Source organism: Limulus polyphemus, unplaced genomic scaffold (genome assembly GCF_000517525.1).
Source record: "Limulus polyphemus unplaced genomic scaffold, Limulus_polyphemus-2.1.2 Scaffold0, whole genome shotgun sequence".
In the NCBI taxonomy this organism is placed as follows: Eukaryota; Metazoa; Arthropoda; class Merostomata; order Xiphosura; family Limulidae; genus Limulus; species Limulus polyphemus.
The window spans coordinates 991,076-1,011,799 of record NW_013665610.1 but is presented as its reverse complement, the minus strand read 5'-3'; the positions used below and the strand labels follow the sequence as shown (position 1 = coordinate 1,011,799).

Below are 20,724 nucleotides of genomic sequence, written 5' to 3'. Positions count from 1 at the left end.
AAATTGCATACGACATTTCAAGAGAATGAATTTTTCAAAAGAAACAAAGCTTTGAAGTTTGTTTTAGCGCGATTGTTGAAATTAAGTGTATCGTAAAGTTATATTCGGAAAGAATAAACCAGTTTTATTAAGTAAGGACTTGTGTCGGAACGAAGTTACGGAAAATTAATTAACAAACAGAGACGTAACAATATGTTAATAACAGCAGGTTAATCAGAAAATTTGAGGATTAGTCTGTATTTAAAACTGGACAGAGTTTTCTTATGTGAGAAATAATGAGATTGTACACGTTTTGAATGAAACAATCTATATTACTAAACAAAAAGAAAATGCATCATGCATTTTTATGCAGAGAGGACCACAATCTGTTATCTACTAGGTTGTGTTTAGTCCAAGAGTTTTCACTCTCTCACAATTTATCTCTCAGAGTTAAAACACAATAATCTCAAATGCTATCTTTAAATGAAGATATCCTAGTAAAACTGAACCAAAAAACATGCTTGAATTGGAAATATAAACTCTGTTTCTTGTTCATACAATAGCATCATCTCGTGACTCTTCTTCTCTTACAGCACTAATAACCTGTAATGCACGGACATCGTCAATTCGGCTAGCAAAGTAAATTATCCCCTTTAGCAAAATATAATATAGAGAACAAAAACCAAAGCAATGAGAACAATACAACCTCAATGGTTTCCTGGAATACGTGTTATGTTAAAACTGCATAGAAACTAAATAAACAAAATAAAAATTAAAATTCCATATATAGTTAAAAGTATGTAGGAAATATACGCTTTGCCTGCATATCACACAGTCTTTGGTTTCTCGCCCAAACAAATGACCTAGCTGCTATAATTGAGTGGAAAATCGCACAACGAAGTGCATATATTGTTAGGAGAAGTGCCACCCAAGTAGCTTAGAAAATAAGGATCACTACTTCCTTTCAATCAGTGATTGATCAGATTAGAAACTGTTTTAACTTGGGGTGATCAAATGGTAGTCACAAAATGCTGTTCGTTCATTTTGTTGGACTAAACTACTCACTAGCTCAGAGAACAAGAATTACAATACCCTTTTTTTTGTCATTATTTTCTGGATGAAATTACTGTTCTGGCTGGCTTATTTTCTCAGCCAAGTGATAAGTAAGGCGGTGATAGCTTCTTGGCCAACTATTGCACCTGTAAAGCTGTTCCTTCTTATTAACCACTTGATTGAGCCAAGTGCTTGGCCATGCAGGTTTAGTATCAGGCAAAGCAGTGCCTGTCCCTGAAATTGCTCATACCAGAAAGTGAATTTTCTGGAGCATTTAAGAGCGTAGCCCATCTTTTTCTCAACTGCTCCCTTACACACAGAGAGAAAGATCTGTTTTGCTTCCACCATGGGCTTACTGGTTTGGTTGCAGATCTCTCCCCTGGTGGACTCAAGGTCTGCCCTACACTTGATAATCCCATATAATGAGAGTGACATTTGAGTAGACAAGTGCTCTAAGCACTACATTCAGCCAAGTGCTAGCTTCAATCCCAATAATAGTATATTTGTCTACAAGGCCCTAGGTTGCTCAGAGACCTGTGATTGTTTAGTAACTTGCTTCCTGTCTTGGGGAGGGTCTCTACTGTCACACGGATCCTAATTTTCTCTTCCAAGTACCCACTGTATAGGTTATCTTACTACGTGGAGAGGTTCCCACTGTTAAACCAATCAAGACTGACATCTTCTCCTAGTGCACATTATTTTATCCGCTGGTGATTGTTGTTTTGTTTTATTTCGCGCAAAGCTACACGAGGGCTATCTGTGCTAGCCGTCCCTAATTTAGCAGTGTAAGACTAGAGGGAAGGCAACTAGTCATCACAACCCACCGCCAACTCTTGGGCTACTCTTTTACCAACGAATAGTGGGATTGACCGTCACATTATAACGCCACCACGGCTAAAAGGGCGAGCATGTTTGGTGTGACGGGGATTCGAACCTCCGCTGGTGAAGCTGTTCTTGTTGGTCAATATGTAAGGGTCCTTTAGGAGCTGCACCACTCAGTCTCAGGCACCCTAGGCTACTCTAAGGATCCTTGGTAATCTGGAGTCTTCTATCATTGAGGCTGAACTTCAGGAAAGAGATGGGAAATTAAAAGACAACTTTAAGAAAGACCAGGAAGAGCGTGACTGTAATCTAAGGGGAGAGTCAAAAGAAATAGGCATACTATTTAAAGAAGAATTGAAATAAACATAACTCTGAAGACATAATAGATTATGATATAGAGGATATACAGAAGGATTACAAAGTCAAGTTTGAAGAAATGCAGAAGAACATCATTGGAGTCAAGGGTAAAGTACAGAAGGATATTGACATAGTCAAGAGAAAAGTACAAAAACACGTGACTGACATAAAGAAGGACATCAGTGAGTTAGAAAAGAACATCAGTGACAGAATAAAACATCTGGAAAACGAATTATTCAATGTGAAGATTCAACTAGCAATACTTCTTTCTCAGGAGTTCCAGCCTGAAACACCGTCTGCTACAAAATATGGAATAGGAGTACTTATTTGATCTGCATCTATTACCACTACTGCTGTATCACCTATTACAGAAGGAACTTTGTGGATTACTCCAGGACACGATCAAATCCAATATCAGTCAATACAGAAACCAACAAACTATGATGGGAAGGTGTGGAGGCAAACCAGGTGCAGTTTGAAATCATTTCCAGAGTGATTGTATAGAAAAACGAACAACAAGATGTTCATCTTTCTGCCTATTTAAAAGGACCAGCTCTGACAATATATTCTTATTGCATTTTCGGAAAATGGAATTATGGACTTAAATCTCACACTTGCACATATTGATAATATCTGGAAGACTGTACTTTTTCTTGATACTATGGTTATTATTTAAAAGAAAAACTTATTGCTACTGTATATTCAAAACCTTTTTTTAAACCAATTATTCTACTCTACGACTCACAATATTCATCAGCTACTAAACAAAGTGTCATTATCGCTTAGTTTAAAATAACTTGAAAAATATAAACCACTAATGAAAAGATACGAGCCATGAGGAACTTCCAAAAACATCTATTGTCAAATAATTATTCTTATAGCTACATTTCTGAGAGCATTCTTAAATTTGACCCTGGATGTTCTAAGAAATGACAGCTAAAAGAAAGAAAACCCCATACGAAAACAATGTTGTATAGGTTATGCCTTTTGTGGAAGAACCTACAACTACGACAAAGTGAATAAATAACACAACAGATGCGACAACTTCTCATTAGATACTTCACTTTGATTCGCCCTAAATTAAGTGATTACTTGTATTTATAATCAATGTACCCATCCATCTATATTTTAGTCGAAGTAACTAGATCTTAACCTCATATGCCCTATAGCTATAATCTAAATCAAAAATCTTGAAAGTTTATCTTACAACACTGCCCCTTCCTGGATTTCAAAGTACCTTGAACAGTCCTAATGTAAAATAATAGTGGAATGGCCTCTTGTCCATTGTCATCACTTTCTGTCTTTTGACTTAGGGATTATTCCTGGGCAAGTGTTCAAGTGAATCCAGTGATGGTTCTATTATTCTTGATCTTCTGGAAATAGTCTCCAAAGAAACCCTGGACTCCTCAGTAGGTTGAGTTTCTGCTAAAAACTTCTCTGGAATTACCTAGTTGGCTATTCTCTCAATGACGTACTTCCAAAGATGATCACAGTTGATGGTCTTTGGTTTGGATTACCTATCCCTCTGGATTCTGTAAACCACATCATTCATTCTTTTCAATGGAACGTATGGCCCTTCACTGCACCTGCTTAACTTTCCAGTTGATCCTTTCTTGCAACATAGACTGTACAACTATACCATATCACGTTATTGGAATCTGGTGTTATCAGCATTCACATCACAGCAACTTTTCATTTTATCACTAGCTAATTGAAGTCTTTCCAGAGTATTTCTTAGTATCTCAGAATATTCTGCGTAAGACTGCTGTGACTTTCCTGTGGATGAGAGTACAAAAGATCCAATGGCACTTTAAGTTTTTCCCAAACATCAGTAATGATGGTGTGTTGCCTGCAGCTTCATGTATTCCTGTTCAATAACTCATAAGTAACAGTGAAAGAACTTGGTCCCACATTTTCATGTTCATCTACATAAATGGCTGATACAGGGAAAATTCTGAACCTTGGAAGATACTTCAAGGTCATATGGATAATGGATTGATGACAATTTGTTGCTGCTGTCATTGCTCAACCTTGCAATAGTATCAGATCTTGAAACAGTCCCAGGGTTGTAGATATGAATGTCGAACCTAACAATATTATCCTCCTATTTTAGAACATCACCATCGAAAATAAAACTACTTCAAAAAAATTTTCCTACACATTTAGAAATTCACTTCGCAAAACACACAAGGAACATAATCGCTTCTGGAATGAATAATCTCCTATGTTGCAGACTTATATGGGAAGAGCTAAAATCAAAGACTTCTGTGTAAAGTTTCGATAAACGTATTGCATCTGATATGCTGAAGACATGGGATTAAAACTCACAACAATCTGAATTAACAGCAGTGATGGCAGATATTACATATGTATTTCAAAATTTTTAGAAACAGCTTCAAAAATTGGATCTAATCCTACCTAATTTTCTCACTGTAATAGATAGTGTGGTTACAAAATTAGAAATTATTGCCAGTGAACCAACGCCTGGAGGGAAAGAGGAGAAAGTGCTGATTATGATGATTTTTCTTGTGACATAGATACCAGTAAGCATCGCACCCACAATTTTTTGTTAGAACCGAAAGACTTAGAAGTTGTTTTAGTATTTAAGAACTTCCTTTCAGGAAGGCTAAATACAGAAGATGATTAGTCTCAAATGATCGGACCTTTTATGGCAATGTATACCACAAACGTCCACAGAGATGGTAAGTGTTGGGCGTTTACTCATCAAAACTCTCTCTTTGGGTCTGAATGGGTAGCAGACTTCATACCTGATGTGTGTGATAGATAACCTGCCATTCAGAAAATTGCATAAATTGATACTACAGACAAAAGTGCAACGTATGTAAACAAACTAAGGAAACTTTTAACAGAAACGTCTAGTGTACTGCAAAATTTATTTGATACATTGCTGGTATTATGAACCCCAATTCATGACAAACAGAGACAGATATCTTGCATTACAATCAAATAAATATAACATTTAAAATGTCATATCCTGACGATACATTAAATCATTGTCTCTTTGTTTCCCGAATGGTGTTCGCATTATTCACTATGATCGGAGGCAAGTAGTTTTTGAATTTTTAAGAAAAAAAAAGAGTCTTTTCAGAGAACCATGTTTTGACATTTAGGAGCAATGAGACTTTGTACACATCTTTTTTATGGAAGAAAGAAAACTGTAGCCTTAATGTTTATAAAAAAATTTCAAATAAGTATGTCTTTTAAATATACAATAGCTAACACAAATACAAATGCTACATTAAAAACATACTTTGGCTGAAACTAAAATGCGCTATAAATGATTTCCTCTAGTGGCTATAAAAATTAATGTACTATCTTGAAACAACTCTCAGATACTTATACTCTATTTTCGAATTTACTAGAAAACTTGAAGTCAAATTTTTATCATAACATCACCATTAAGACCCGCATCTTCCCCTTAGTAACAAAAAAATAATATTAAAATATAGCTACAACACTGCTTACTTCTTGGATTATGAAGTTTCTTAAACAATCCTAATACAAAAGCAAAACACTACAATATACTGTATATTAATCAATTATTTTGGTTCTTTTCTCTTCTAAGGCCCATGGTATACAAATGAGATGGTGTCTTGTCCTGGCTTTCACTGGCCGTCCTGTCTTTGGGGGAGTTCATCCTGGATAAGTGATCAAGTGAATTCACTGGTGGCTCTTTCCTTGATGATCTTCTAGAAGTAGTCTCAACAGGAACTCCAAATTACTCAGGAAATTGAGCTTCTACTGACAAATTATTCTCTGGAGTTACCATTTGGCCATTCTATTACTGATGTACTGCTAAGAGTAAAACCTTTTTCTTCACATCCACGAGAATTGTTCCAGCTACTAATTCCTCGTGATATGCTGGAGTATTTAGCTTCATAACACCCAAGTCTCTAGATGAAGATTTTTTGCTATTAACTCCTGATATGAGCATCTCACTTCATCCCTGTTTCTACTGGATGTTCAACCTCCAATGTAGTAATCGCCATGTTGTACACAGAGATTTCCTAGTCCTAGACTATGAAGCTACATGAAACTAGCCTGACTTTATGTACACCAGCTGTTCACACCAATCTCTCTTCTTTCTTCATCTCTGCAGGCAATTTTGCATTTTTCAATAACAAATCAGGTCAAACAATTGTAACTATAGAATCAGTATCAATCATCATTCCCCAAAGGTTTTCCATCTACAAACCCATAGACTCATGAACAATTTCCTCAGATAATTAACTTCTTTTATGATTTGGTATAAATGGAATATTCTCGACTGAACTTTAACTCATATAACCAACTAATTCTTGTTTTCTTGTTCTAGTTGAGGTCTGTCTCCTTAGCTTAATAACTGCTGTTGATTTTTATTTTTACAGTTTCGTCTATAATGACTATATCTCCTATAACTGTAACAGCAGTATCTTCTAGGATGAGTTCATATTTCATATTGGCTTGGATTTACAGTTCCTTGCAATATTTGCTTTCAAGTTACACTTGAAACATTTACTTTTGTGTGGTTTATTTCCTCAATTCTGTGTAACCAGTTTCTAACTGATCCTTTAGTTCTTTCAGACTATCATCAGTAGAAATTGATGTTTCAATATTACTCAATCTGACGATCTCATAACTTCAAGATAGTATTTTTAGTTTTTTATATACAACCTTAATATATTCTACTTTCATTGCCAACACAGCTTCTTTTAATGATGTACACGCACTTTGCTTAAACCTTATTCTCATATCCTCATCTGTCGTGGTATCTATAGATTGCTCACATGCCAATGAATCCATCATTTAATGAGGTTTGTCCATGTAACATAATTAGGCAAGCCTTTCCAAATCTTCTGCAAATTTAGTCAAAGCCTCTTCTTCCCTCCCTTAACCTGTTATAGAACTTTGCTCTGGATACTTCTTTCTGGTGCAATACTTGCACCAGTTGAACAAGGTGCCTATTAACACTTGATAATTGTTAAGGCTCTCAACTGGTTCTTTTAAATAGATAGCAAGATGAACAGCTTGTTCATTTTTCTAATCATTCACTCTGGAAATGATTTCAAAATGCACCTGGTATGCCTCCCATGACACCTTCCCAGCATAGTTTGTTGGTTTCTGTATTGACTGATATTGGATTTGATAGTGTTATGACTGGAGCAGTCCACAAAGTTCCTTCTGTAATAGGTGGAACAGCAGTAGTGGTAATAGATGCAGATCAAATAAGTACTCCTATTCCATATTTTGTAGCAGACGGTGTTTCAGGCTGGAACTTCTGAGAAAGAAGTATTGCTAGTTGAATCTTCACATTGAATAATTCGTTTTCCAGATGTTTTATTCTGTCACCGATGTTCTTTTCTATCTCACTGTTATCTTTATGTCATTCACGTGTTTTTGTACTTTGCTCTTGACTATGTCAATATCCTTCTGTACTTTGCCCTTGACTCCATTGATGTTCTTCTGCATTTCTTCAAACTTGACTTTGTAATCCTTCTGTATATCCTCTATATCATAATCTATTATGTCTTCAGAGTTATGTTTATTTTCAATTCTTCTTTAAATAGTATGTCTATTTCTTTTAACTCTCCCCTTAGATTACAGTCACGCTCTTCCTGGTCTTTCTTAAAGCTTTCTTTTAATTTCCCATCTCTTTCTTCTTAGCCTTTTTAAATTTTCTTTCTATTTATTCTAATTTTCTGTCCCTCTTCCTTGTGCTTCTTTAAATCCTCTATCTCTTTCTGTTTATTCTTCTTTCCCTTGTTTTATAACATCTAGCATGTTTCCTATCTCAGTTTATACTCATGTGATAATTTTGAGTGAAAGTTGAATTTTAGTCAAACTTCTAATGTATTTTGACCAAAATAATTCCACTTCTGACACAAGGTTTGGAAAATTGTTCTTTCTTTGGTAGGTTATTTTAAATTATGTAGTACAAACAACGCACGTATGCAAGGGGTGGGTGGTATAGTGAACGTTCAGCATCTGTTCTCCGCCGGTTGAGGTGTGCAAAAATCGAAGAAAGACTTAGTGCTCTAGTTTTAATACATAATCATTATGACACTGCTGTCAACATTGAAACTGTATGTATAGTTATTTATGGAAAAGCACCACAAAAGAATGGAGCATGCTAATATGTTATTCCAGCAATGCATATAAACTTTGGCTGAAACAATTATACGCTCTGACTGATTCACTCTAGTGGCTAAAAGCAACTACTAGGCCCGGCATGGTCAGGTGGTTAGGCAGCTCGACTTGCAATTTGCGGATCGTGAGTTCGAATCCCCATCCCACCAAACATGCTCGCCCTTTTAGCCGTGGGGGCGTTATATGTGACGGTCAATCCCACTATTCGTTGGTAAAAGACTAGCCCAAGAGTTGGCGGTGGGTGGTGATGACTAGCTGCCTTCCCTCTAGTCTTACACTGTTAAATTAGGGACGGCTAGCGCAGATAGCCCTCGTGTAGCTTTCCGCGAAATTCAAAAACAAACAAAAAACAAGCAACTACTATCTTGTAACAACTCTCTGATAATCATAGTATACCCTCTAATTTACTAGAAAACGAAGCAAAATAATTAAAAGTTTGGTGTTAACGTCTTCATTACGACTATCTAGCTACCAAACAAATAACAACATTAAAAATATAGCTTAAAATACTATTATTATTACTTGTAAGGTTTGTTTCATTATTTACATTATTATTTTGATCAGTGACTAACTGTTTAACATTACTTTCAGCACGCTTCAATGTGCAACATGCTATTATTAGTATTATATTATCTTCGGTTACTATCATTTGAAATAATCAGTTTTATAACGTGGTATTTTCAAATATCTTTAAAGGAAGCGTGAGATGACAAGTAAGATAAAATAAAGAATAAGAAAAACATCTCACTGAAGCTGTTTGTCATCTTGCTAGAATACGTGTATTGCCATATTTTGACACAAGGTAGCATTATTCCATCACGTCGTATGTAAAGAATCTGCAAGGGAGTGATGTAAGCCTAAATTGTTTTGCAAATTTACCAGTAAGATTTTAGTTATTTTTTATGTTTAACATAAAATTTAAGTTGAATATTATGTTAATAAATTATTATCAAATCAACACCTAGTACACTGTTGTCATAATGATTTTATAATATTATATAATAAATTGTTATTGTACCCTTCTTGAATAAATTTTCAGTACATTATATATTTTCAATATGATTTCGTTAAATCTATAACTTCAATCTCACACTAAAAGTAAACTTAAATTTAAAAGTAAAACTAACGTTTTAGCCTTCAAAGTTTAAAATCACTTGAGGAAGTGTGTCCAGTCCCAAATATGGGAACATTAAATGCATCTGAATAAGTAAAGTAAGTACTCTGGTATACAAAACTTAAATTAAAAATTATTCAAGTTTTAAATTAAAAACATCTGTTTAATAATAATATAATTTATAATTTATTTGTGGTATAAATAATTAACTGCAGAAAATATCTTTAACAGTGACGTACCCAATCAACTAGGCATTCTAATTTTCATAAGTGGATAGGTTAGGAAGGCATATTTAATAATTAATTAGCTATACAGTATATTGGTGACCATGTAGATTTTTAGTTTAGCTCTGGGTACATGGCTTCCTTTGATCAGAAGTAATTATCATCTATAAGTTTTGAGAGTTACAGTCATGTTAGATGGTAGTCTCTGGCCAAGGAGATTGTTTTAATTGTTTTTTCTTAATTATAAGTTCATAATTCATGTGGCCTATAACTTGAACTTTTAAAAATATTTTTACAAAATTAATTCTATTACTGTAATTAATACCTATAACTAATAGTAATAATAAGAATAGTGTCTCAATTAAAGGTACAGTATTATGTGTACATAGCCTTCCTTATGTAGGTAAGCAAAAGTTTAATTCATAAAATTAACTTGTTAAACTGTTATATAAATACCATACTGAAATTCAACCAATATTGATGTTTGTATTTTTTTTTCTTTTCTTACATATTATATCTATGGAAACATTGATTTATGGGGCATATATATAACATTGTAGCTATAAAGCCCAACACTGTGTAAGTTGTAACTATGCATATCAATGATTTCATTTGGGATTTGTCCTATAATTGGCCAAATATTATAACGTTCCTGTAATTCTAATATTCACACATACAGTCCACCACCAAGCATGCAATTTCAACATCTGGCTTTAAATATCTAGCTATAGGCTAGAAAAAAAAAAGGCTCCTGATTAAACAGAATCTTGCCTTTAATAAATGTAGTGACTATATAAATATAAGGCATGGAACTACTGTATGGTGTCTATGAGTATATGTATGTATACACACACACTCAAATACACTGTGATTCCTCATGTATTGATAAGTATTTGTGTTTCATAATACGTAATAGAGCTTGGTGGCATAATAGTCAAAGAGATTAGTTTCAAAATTCCATGTTTGGGCATTTGAACTAAACCTTAACAATCTACCAAAAGTACAACTAGATGACTTAGTATTTGAATTAAGATACTGCTAGCACTAAATGCGTTATAAATAAATGAAGCCTTTGTTTCAGTTTTTAACTTTTATTATTATTGTTCAAAAACAACACAAAAGTTATGAATGTATAGTATGGTGATCAGGATGGAAGGTAAGCTGCCAAGGACTATGAAATTCTGTTTCATTATTGTGCAGTAAATTAAAGTAAAAAAAATACATTTTCCTGGCTATTTTAGAACTGGTAGGTAAGTTGCTTGAGCCATCAAGGTAGTGCTCTAAAGGTAATAAAGCTAATCTATATACTACTAAAACTCTGAGATTGTTTGTGTGTTTGCTTGTCTGTAATTAAATACAGCAAAAACAGTGCACAATAGTGCCATATTTGTAATGAAATGAGAATAAAAACAGAATAAAACAGGTTTTGTTAAAATTGGGCCACGGGTTACCGAGATAGCCCCATTTTTCGGGGCACTTTTTGTACATTCTATTATTATAAAACTTTGTTTATACAACAGAAATTAAATGATGAGATGAAAATGTGTTATAATGGCACAGAGAAAGAATAACAATAAAATGGACCAACAATATTATTGACTATTTGCAAATAGTAACTATGGAGATGAGGTAATAAAATAAAAATGAAGTCGAGAACAACAACAAAATTTTATAAATGAAAACCTCTCACCGAGCATTGGTTATTATATTATTTCTCTGTCAATGTTCCCATCTTCGTTAAAAGGCGTAAGATGACGAAAACAAGATCTTGAAGAATCTATCTATATACTACTAAAACTCTGAGATTGTTTGTTTGTTTGCTTATTTTCTCAGTTAAAAAATCATTCACACTACCATTCGCACTCTTTACGAAACTTCATCAGGCCACAGTTTACCAAGTTAGCACCATTTCTCGGGTCACTTTTATGAAAATTTCTAGCATGAGTAATTTTACATCGCACTACTCTTTGTGCTCTTTATGAAACTTCTTCTTTCAAATTTATTTCTCTGTCAATGTTCCCACCTTCATTAAAAGGCGTAAGATGAAAAAAACAAGATCTTGAAGAATTTCTCAATAATGTGCCTTGGTTATGTTGGGAAATTGAAGAAAAAATAAAGTGTTACCGTTTCTTATTTGTAGAAGGTTTAAGAGGAAAAACCACAACATAATGAACTAATTCATCACAATACCTGAAAACTCTGACTTCACTTTTTTGAAAAAATGAAATAGTCTTTACTTTTACTCCTGATCACCAATCAAATATATTTTCTTGAATTATGAATAACATGAATGGATTGAAATATTTAATTAAACTATCTCAAAATAAACCTTCATTTCGGTGGAAGATTGAAATTAGTAGAACTTAAAGTTGTATTTACAGATCGGGTTAACATAATGTGCCAGTGGTGTGCACTTGATATTTTGTTTTTCAGCAAAATGTGAATGGGAAAATATTGTACTATTCTACACTGTACTAGTCACTCCCTAAAATTATGTTCTAGCCAAGTTAAATTTTTCAAGATTTTATTTATGCTGATGCAAGTAAATATTCTTCAAAAGACTGTGGCTGTTTATTCACACCTACATACTCCTAGCTAGTTTGATATGGTGCATAATGTAATGAATTCAAATGACAATTAGTCTATCTGTTATATTATAATATGGTGCAAAGTAGTTAATAAAAAGGGATTTACATACATGCACAATTTAGTAATGAGTAGGTAGTATCCAGTTTATTTAAAAAAAAATTGCATTAATATTTATTTCAACATGTTCATGATTATGTTATCAACGTTAGTTGAGTTATAAATATATATATATATATATATATATATACACACACACACACACACACACACACATGTATCTAAGGAAGATGCATCATGAAGAGAAATGGACTCCCTTAAGAAACTGTTGGTGATACCCATTGAAAGGTATTTTATTTTGTTACATTTATTTCTAGTTGTTCCACGCATTTATGGTTTGACAAATAAAAGTTAATAGAATTTGTGGGTGCTGTCATCTTGAAGAAAAATTTTTACTTTGGAGTATTGTTACAATAGCTAGTAAAAAGGATGATCTGTAGTAGTTCTATTGTTTTTTTTGCAAACTTCATATTGTGGGAAGATAGAGTTTACAATCTAGTTTTGTTAAAAATATACATTGACAAATTAATGGATAGTTACATCAAAAGTAAAACTTTTATCATCAGTAAAAAATTTCACATTGATCAACTATGTTTTATTTATTTGAAAATGTATTCGTTTTATGTTTTAATACAAAGATTTTTATTTTAGACAATCTGTCTAGATTGTGTTTATATGTGATTGTAGCAGTAAAAATATGCCATTGAAAGTATATGAAAAGTTAGACAAAAAATATGAGAGAACCTATGTACAGTATTTTTTGCTTGCCATGTAACTGGAATCTGTTGAAAAAGAAAGAACATTTAATATCTGTGGCTGTTTTTTATGTTTTATTATAAGTGAAATGTTAATAGTATATAAAACAAAATTAGTGTCATACATTTAAAGTTAAATTATTCAATAAAAGTATGCTAATTGATTTCTTTCTCTTTTTTTTTTCTAAACTAACAGCCATGAGTAAATTTACCAACGTAAGCAAAGTTCTCCAAGAGTTGAGCTTCTCCCATCATGTGGTGCTTCGATCAAGAAATGTTAGATATCACAGGATACTGGTCTTAGGGGCTGTTTTGCCTTCAAGATGGAGTGGAGTTCGATATTATAAGAATTTTGGACATCAGAAACCAAAACCTTCTTCCCGATTCACTTTGTTCTATTATACTGCGCTTTCATCTGTTTTGCTAGCTTCATGTATTGATTTTAATTGGTAAGTTTGATTTCAGTACAACATTTTCAGGGGTGTAAAATCCAGTAACCTGATACCTGGGGCTACAAAATTTTGAGTTTGGGCTTTTGTGAATTCCATACATATTAGACAAGGGCTAGTGCAGTTCTGCTGGAATGAAATGTGTGGATATATGTAAAATCCAAATTTATATTTAATTGTTAAACTTTACAAAAACACTAACTGTTAAGTGTTTATTTCTTCAAATCATGAAGTATCTATTGTAACTGAAAGTTTGTAAGATCACTAACCTGTTTATTTACAGTAGTCTAATCATTATAAGCTTGATATAAACATACAAGACTCAATTACCAACTTATAAATTAAAACTTTCAATTATTTAGTTTTGTATTTAAACACTTTTTAATTAATCTACATGATTATTTTTTACTGGAATTAGAATATTTATTTTTTAATGCAAAAAGTTATTGATATGACTGTGTTTGGACAAATTGACTTGGACTCTGCTAACTCTTTAATTCCTCAGCCTTTTCTCTAGGCACAACAGAAAACGGTGAGGTGTTCCAAGTGTCAAATACCTTGTGGTAGATTTGACTTCATCATATATGTATACTGGATAACCTGCCCAAAGGTTATTTTTTGTATATTATAAACAGAATAATATTATCTTCAATATGTCAAGAACATTGGTGTATCATAGACTGGTTAATCACTTATATATGCTGTTGTAGATTGTTATTTTTTAATTTTGTAATATTGTTGTAGTCATTGCATTGAATATAGTTATGTATATATTTGAAATTACTATTAATTTAGTCATTATAGCATTTAAAAAGTTGTACTAGTGGAATTTCAGTGCATGCTAGTACATTTCTCATACCTACTAGTACATCAAGAAAAAATGATACCCTTGATTTTGGTGTATTTTTAATATAAATTTTGTAGAGAGCATAATTTTTTGGTACTACCTTGTTTACATGTTTTAAACTGTGTTGCTATGGTAAAAAAATGTCTATTAACTCCTTAAACCCGAGTGGACGTTGCCGGCGTTTGGCCAAAAACTCAATTTACCCAAGGGATTGTGACAGCATTCAATAACATTTATGTCTCTTTTGCTGAAAACTAATCCAAACCAAGATATTATCCATAAAATTAAGATAATTGAAGTTTTATAAGGTATGGTGATAATTATTAGGAAATCAGGAATGTAATTCCAGCAGAACGTGCAAAAAATTATGGGTTTAAATAGTTAATGCAATTCAGCATGAACACCAACTTATAAACAGTTTTACGTGTTATAAAATTTTTTACCATGTGGATGTTTTACAAAAACAAATGATGTGTCTTTTTCATGCAAAAAAGAATTTCTAAAACATTGGTTGCTTCTGCTTTTAGAATTTGTTTTGAGACTGACATGGTTTGTGAGGAATATAATTTAAAAGATAAAAATGGAGTATTTAATATTAGTTGCAGATATATAATATATACTTGACAGAATTAACTTCATGTAAAATTTCATATTGAAAGTGTGGAAAAAAAATACTATTTTTCATTATTATGTAAATCATATATTTAAAAAAGTTCCTTTAAATATAGATTGTACAGAAAGTGCCATCTTTTGCTGGCAACTCTGAAGAAAAGAAAATTTGCTACATCATTTTCTTGTATATCTTGCTTAGAAAGTTAATGAATCTCTTAAAATCTTGTTTTGGTTTTGATGAAAAGTCTTCTCAAAGAAAGACTACTTGACCTGGATTTGCACTGTAAGAATGGTTTTTCAACATATGTTATCTAGAATATTTTGCACATATAGTAAACCTTGTCAGTTGAGATCTGATCAATCACACACAAAGTTTTTCATGTGCTTTGGATTCTCCTGTTTTTGGATGCCCTCCTTTTCTGATCACTTTAAGTTCAACAGGAAATTCATCATGACTGCATCCACAATGGTTGCATTTCATGCAAACACAACACCTTCCAGCCTTGCACTTGCAACTGATACTAGAGTAAAAATGTCTCTCATACATTTTCCCAGTGTATGTTGACTAGTTTAGCAATTAAAAATGGGTCTTCTATAGTTAAATTACTTTGCAAATGGCACTGGACATTCACCAAATTCTTGACACAAATGGGGGGAGGGAAGAACTCTTTTTGAAATGAATATTTCCCAGCAGGAAGTAAATAGATTAGAACAAATTGAAGGGCAGTTTTTAGTGCTTTTTATTATTTTTCAGATATTGTAATGATCAAAATGACCACTAATTTCTGTATGATCAACTCTTGATTTTAAGGTTAAGTTAGAGTTAAAGTTATTGCTGTGTGAAGACCTATGTTATACATATTAAAGATAAATTTTATGAAGTATTTTACTATAAGAATAGTCATTTGTTAACTATGTGGTGAGGTATAATAAAATCTACAAAACATAATAAACTTGGTTTACAATAGGTCCTTCATTAACATTTTATTATTATGGGATGTTGTCGAATACAGTATTTCATCATGTGGGTCAATGCCACTGTTTACATTTTATGTAAAATGTTATTAATAAATTTCTAACTTTCTGTTTATGTATTACATAATTACATAAAAACATTAAAGTTTAGAAACCTTTATAATATTTAATTATATTTCATAACCATAGAATGGCATAACAGATTAGTAGAAATTATAAATTAAATAAGAGAAGTACATAAAATATCAATAAATTTGTGTAGAAGATATTTTCTTTAATCTTTAGTTTTTATAAGTTTAGATTTTACATATTGTATAAAAAATACCATGTGCATTCTTGGAGTTCACAAATTTTATCTTTAAATGGATATACTAAATTGACAAGAAATAGTTCTAACAAGTTTTGCATTGGATTCAAAATTTTATCTTTAGGGTTTTAAACTCACAGTGTATGATAAATCAAATATGCTTTTAGTTAGATTTTTGCGCTATAAAAGTTTTCGTTTTCTCAAGAGTTTGAAAGACATGTTTTTTGTCATGATAGATGACCCTTTGAAGAAATCATAAAAAATGTTTCTTGCCTTTACAGAATGTTTTTGCATATATTACTGCTTTATGATTTATTGTGTCAGGAAATGTCAAGGATGTGACCATATTTTGTATATAAAATGGCATTGTTTCTTATTGATTCAAAATTTCCTTTTAGATGTTTCAAAACAGGCACAAGAGACAATTTACAAATTATTTATCAATATGTAGTTAAGCTATATCAACGAACGTGCTCAATAATACTCTCTGACTGCAGATCAATTACTCACTGTCTACACACACATTGTTGTCCGTCACGTTGTCACCCTCTTATATATACCAGACTACCCTATATCTAGTAATCTCCCGACAATTCCCGAAGGTTCGAGAGAACGAGTCACGTGACCTCGCTGACGCAACATAACAAATACATATTATTACTTAAATTATTATTTCAGTCGTTCTTCATGTATCAAGCTTCTATATGCAAAGAAAAGCCAAAACTATGGTTTTTATCGTTAAATGAAGATATAGCCTAAAGATGCTTTGCGGGCTTTTCGGCATAACCAGGTTTCATTCGCCCAGTGCTTACGACCTGGATAGAAGGGTTAATGATTCTTTCTTCTGTGAGTGGGCAAATCTTCACGAAGTTTGAGATTTGTAAGGTTGGATTCGTTCGAAATAGTGAGGGAACGACGTTCCAGCTGAAGAAAAAGATAAGGGAGTCCCTACGCGTTCCCACACCAGTACACCACTGGTTACAAAAATATATATCATCGTTTCATTTCCCTATTAGCCCCCCCTGGGTTAGCACTAATTTATGAACTTATAACGCTAATATCCAGGGTTCAATTTCCCGTGATGAACTAAGCGCAGATAGCCTATTGTGTAGCTTTGCTAAAAAAACAAATAAACCATTTCTCTAATTATAATAAAATTATTAGAAATAAATACCTTAAACAGATTACAATAACAGCTAGGATGGTAATGCTTCAGATTATGATGTGATAAGCTATATTTTTAGTATTATAATTGTTTGCTACACGGAGTTTGTTATGAAAACAAGTACAATCTAAAAGTGACTGAGCCAATTTAAGTTAGTTAATGAGTGATTCAGTTCAGCGTCCGTGAGAGTTATTACGTCTATTCGTCTGTGATTCAGGTAGTTAATTAACGTGTTTGTTATCGATTGGTTAGCTAGTAAGTTTTGCAAGTAAGTTTATTAGTAAGGTTGTAATCAGTATTCTAATTTAGGTTTTTGCTTCTTAGAAGTCGCATGACGCAATGTATATAAATTTCATGAAGATATAATAAGCTAGAAATTTCGTGCTGTATGGAAAAACAAGAGTACATTATAAATACACAAATAAATAAAGCATTTAGTGAATTAGAATGTAAGAAGTAGCAAGAAAATACGTCAATGAATTCGTTTCAAGATTCGGGGTGTCTTAGGATCTTCACTCAGATGAGGGACAAAACTTGTTTGCATAAATGTACCAGATTCTTAGATTTAAAAAGATCAGGACAACAGCCCTTCATCCATCTTCCCAATCAATTGAATCAATTAGCAATTTATGTGTATGATTGTCAGAAAACATAAGATCAAGATCTTTTACTGCTAATTTTGAGTTATCGGATGGTAGTACATAAAGCTATAGGCAACACAGCCCCATCATTAATATTTAGAAGCAAATTTAAAATGCTACTGGATCTACTTTACACACATCTGGATAACAGTTGCTTAACAGAGTCTTACATGGAATGTGCAGAGAAACTAAGAAACACAACCAATGACATATATGAATTTACCCAGGAGAGACTTAAATAAGCTAGTGATAAAATGAGAAGTCTCTATTATGTTAATGCTGATAAGACTGGATTTCATCAAAGTGACATGGTATAGCTATTCAATCATCGTTACAGGAGAAGGTGAACTCCAAAGTTAAGTAGATGTTGGGAAAGACTATATGTTGCAGAAGGACAGGCAGTTCAACCCAAGGGTTAACCACCATAATCCTTTTTGGAACTAAGTCGGTGAGCTGAGTAGCTTCAGAGAAGAACATCCCAACAGTAAGTCAATCTGCTGAAGAGTCCATGGTTTCTGTTAAGATCTCTTCTAGAGGGTCACCGAAGATAGAATTGTCAGTGAATTTGCTCAACCATCTACCTAGAGAGGACTGTCTCAGTGACAAGGTAGCAAGTGATGATAAGGGTCAAGATGTCATCGAACTGCGTATCATTTGTTTCAGGAAAGAAAATCACAGAAAGATTTGGCGAATGGACAATCAGGACACATTAAATAATGTATGAAATATGTTGTTAACCAGTATTGTGATTGTACTTGACTTAACACATTTAATTAACGATTTTGTTATTGTAATGTTTAATTATGAAGATGTTTGTTTGTAGTTAAGCACAAAGCTACACAATGGGCTATCTGTGCTCTGCCCACCACGGGTATCGAAACTCGGTTTCTAGCGTTGTAAGTCCCCAGACATACCGCTGTGCCACTGGGGGGCTAATTATGAAGAGCAACTTTTGTTAATTCTAATGATTTTATTACTAATTACCAGGGTGTATACAGAACTTTGAAAAAATATTTTCCCTGACAATTCACATTATTTAAACACACACATACATATATAAAATGAACCATGATTGCAAAGCACTGCACTTACTGCTTTAAATGAATAAATATACTGGACATAGTAGTTAGCTAATACATTTCTGTTAGTGATTACTGGCCAAAAAAATTCCTTGATATTAGGCATTTTCCCCGACTTTTCCATATTTGCAATATTTTTCCTGATTGTATACACCCTGATTATGTAAGTTTAAGTTTAATATATTATTATTTCACTTGTGTATTAAGATTGTTCAAGGGACTTCACAATCGAGGGAGGGGGGAGTGTTGTAGATTGTTTTAATTTAAATATTTTGTTTGCCAGAGGTTTTTTTATGGCCTATTGATTATTTGTGACCTCTAGAAGTTCCCTAAATGTTTAGGACTTAGGTGATGTTTCGAATTTTCAGGAGGTTTATGGGAAAATATCATGATATATAAAACAAGAGAGCTAATCAACGAGTAGTCAGACATTTAGTAAGTCTATTTCTGTGTTCTCGATCGATTACTGAATGTGTTAGTCGTCCATTTTTTAGTTGTTTCGCAAATGCAGTAGATATGAAAGGAAATTTAACAAGTGTCTTTATAGTGTTACGTCTCCGTTTGTTAATTAATTTTCCGACGAAACTTTAGCGACACAAGTCCTTACTTAATAAAACTGGTTTATTCTTTCCGAATACAATTTTACGATACACTTATTTTCAACAATCGCGCTAAAACAAACGCTATATCAACGAACGTCAATAATACTTCTGACTGCAGTTCAATTACTCACTACCTACACACACATTACCTTCTTCCGTCACGTTGTCACCCTCTTTTATATACCAGACTACCCTATATCTAGTAAATACTAGAGCATTCGCCAAGGTACAGGATAGTTCTAGAAACGTGGCGTCACAGTAGTCATGTGACTCGCTGACGCAACAATAGTTTTGGTTTTAAGTTAGGCCTATCAAATGAGCATAGCCTGTAAAACGTGTACTTACAGTCGCAGAAATTAATCGCTTTCGTTATCGTTAAGTAGACTGTATTTTGCATTTTTTTTGCGGAAAATAAAAAATAAGCCGCTAAAGACAAAAACCATATTAATCTGTCATAAACCATCTAAAGAAAATTTACAGTTCTTACCATGTTAAGTCAATAACATAGCTTTTCAATCTTTCAAGATTGGCAAACACATAAATAAAATACTCTCCTCATGGAATAAAATAATTTTCTTTTGGGTAAAACTGATTAACAAACAAATATACAAATTGTGATACTAATAGAAACGTAGGTTACTGTATATAGTTTGTTAGTTTTTGTTTTGCTTACATAACTTAGGTCATACCACTACTTCAATATACATAGCTAAGGAAGCAAACACAATTATATATTGTTACGACAGCGGAAGTCACGTGACCCTAGTAACACGTCATTGACTTCTAGAAGGATCCTGTCCCTTCCTGAATGCTCTAGCATTTGCTAGATATGCGGTAGTCTTGTGTATATAACACGGTCAAGACGTGACGGCAACAATGTGTAATTGAACGGCGGACAGAGAGAGAGCACTGTTGAGTCGAGCACGTGAGACGTTCGTTGTGAATTATAG

The 20,724-nt window shown here is 33.0% G+C and overlaps 1 protein-coding gene across 6 annotated transcripts in view; it reads left to right on the top strand.

The window, feature by feature from the left end:
- Positions 1-9,112: 9,112 nt before the first annotated feature.
- The window catches only part of LOC106457563 (calcium uptake protein 1 homolog, mitochondrial-like), a 54,610-nt gene continuing 42,998 nt past the window's right edge, over positions 9,113-20,724 (top strand). For 3 of the 6 annotated variants that reach the window (XM_022388560.1, XM_022385962.1, XM_022388019.1), the window contains exons 1-2: positions 9,162-9,239; positions 13,294-13,546. In XM_022388560.1, coding sequence (XP_022244268.1) covers positions 13,296-13,546 — 251 coding nt within the window. In that variant the 5' untranslated portion in view covers positions 9,162-9,239; positions 13,294-13,295. Of the gene's footprint in view, positions 9,240-9,414; positions 9,571-12,612; positions 12,631-13,293; positions 13,547-20,724 lie in introns of those variants that run through there. The other 3 variants (XM_022386488.1, XM_022387025.1, XM_022387514.1) reach the window with 3 other exon arrangements.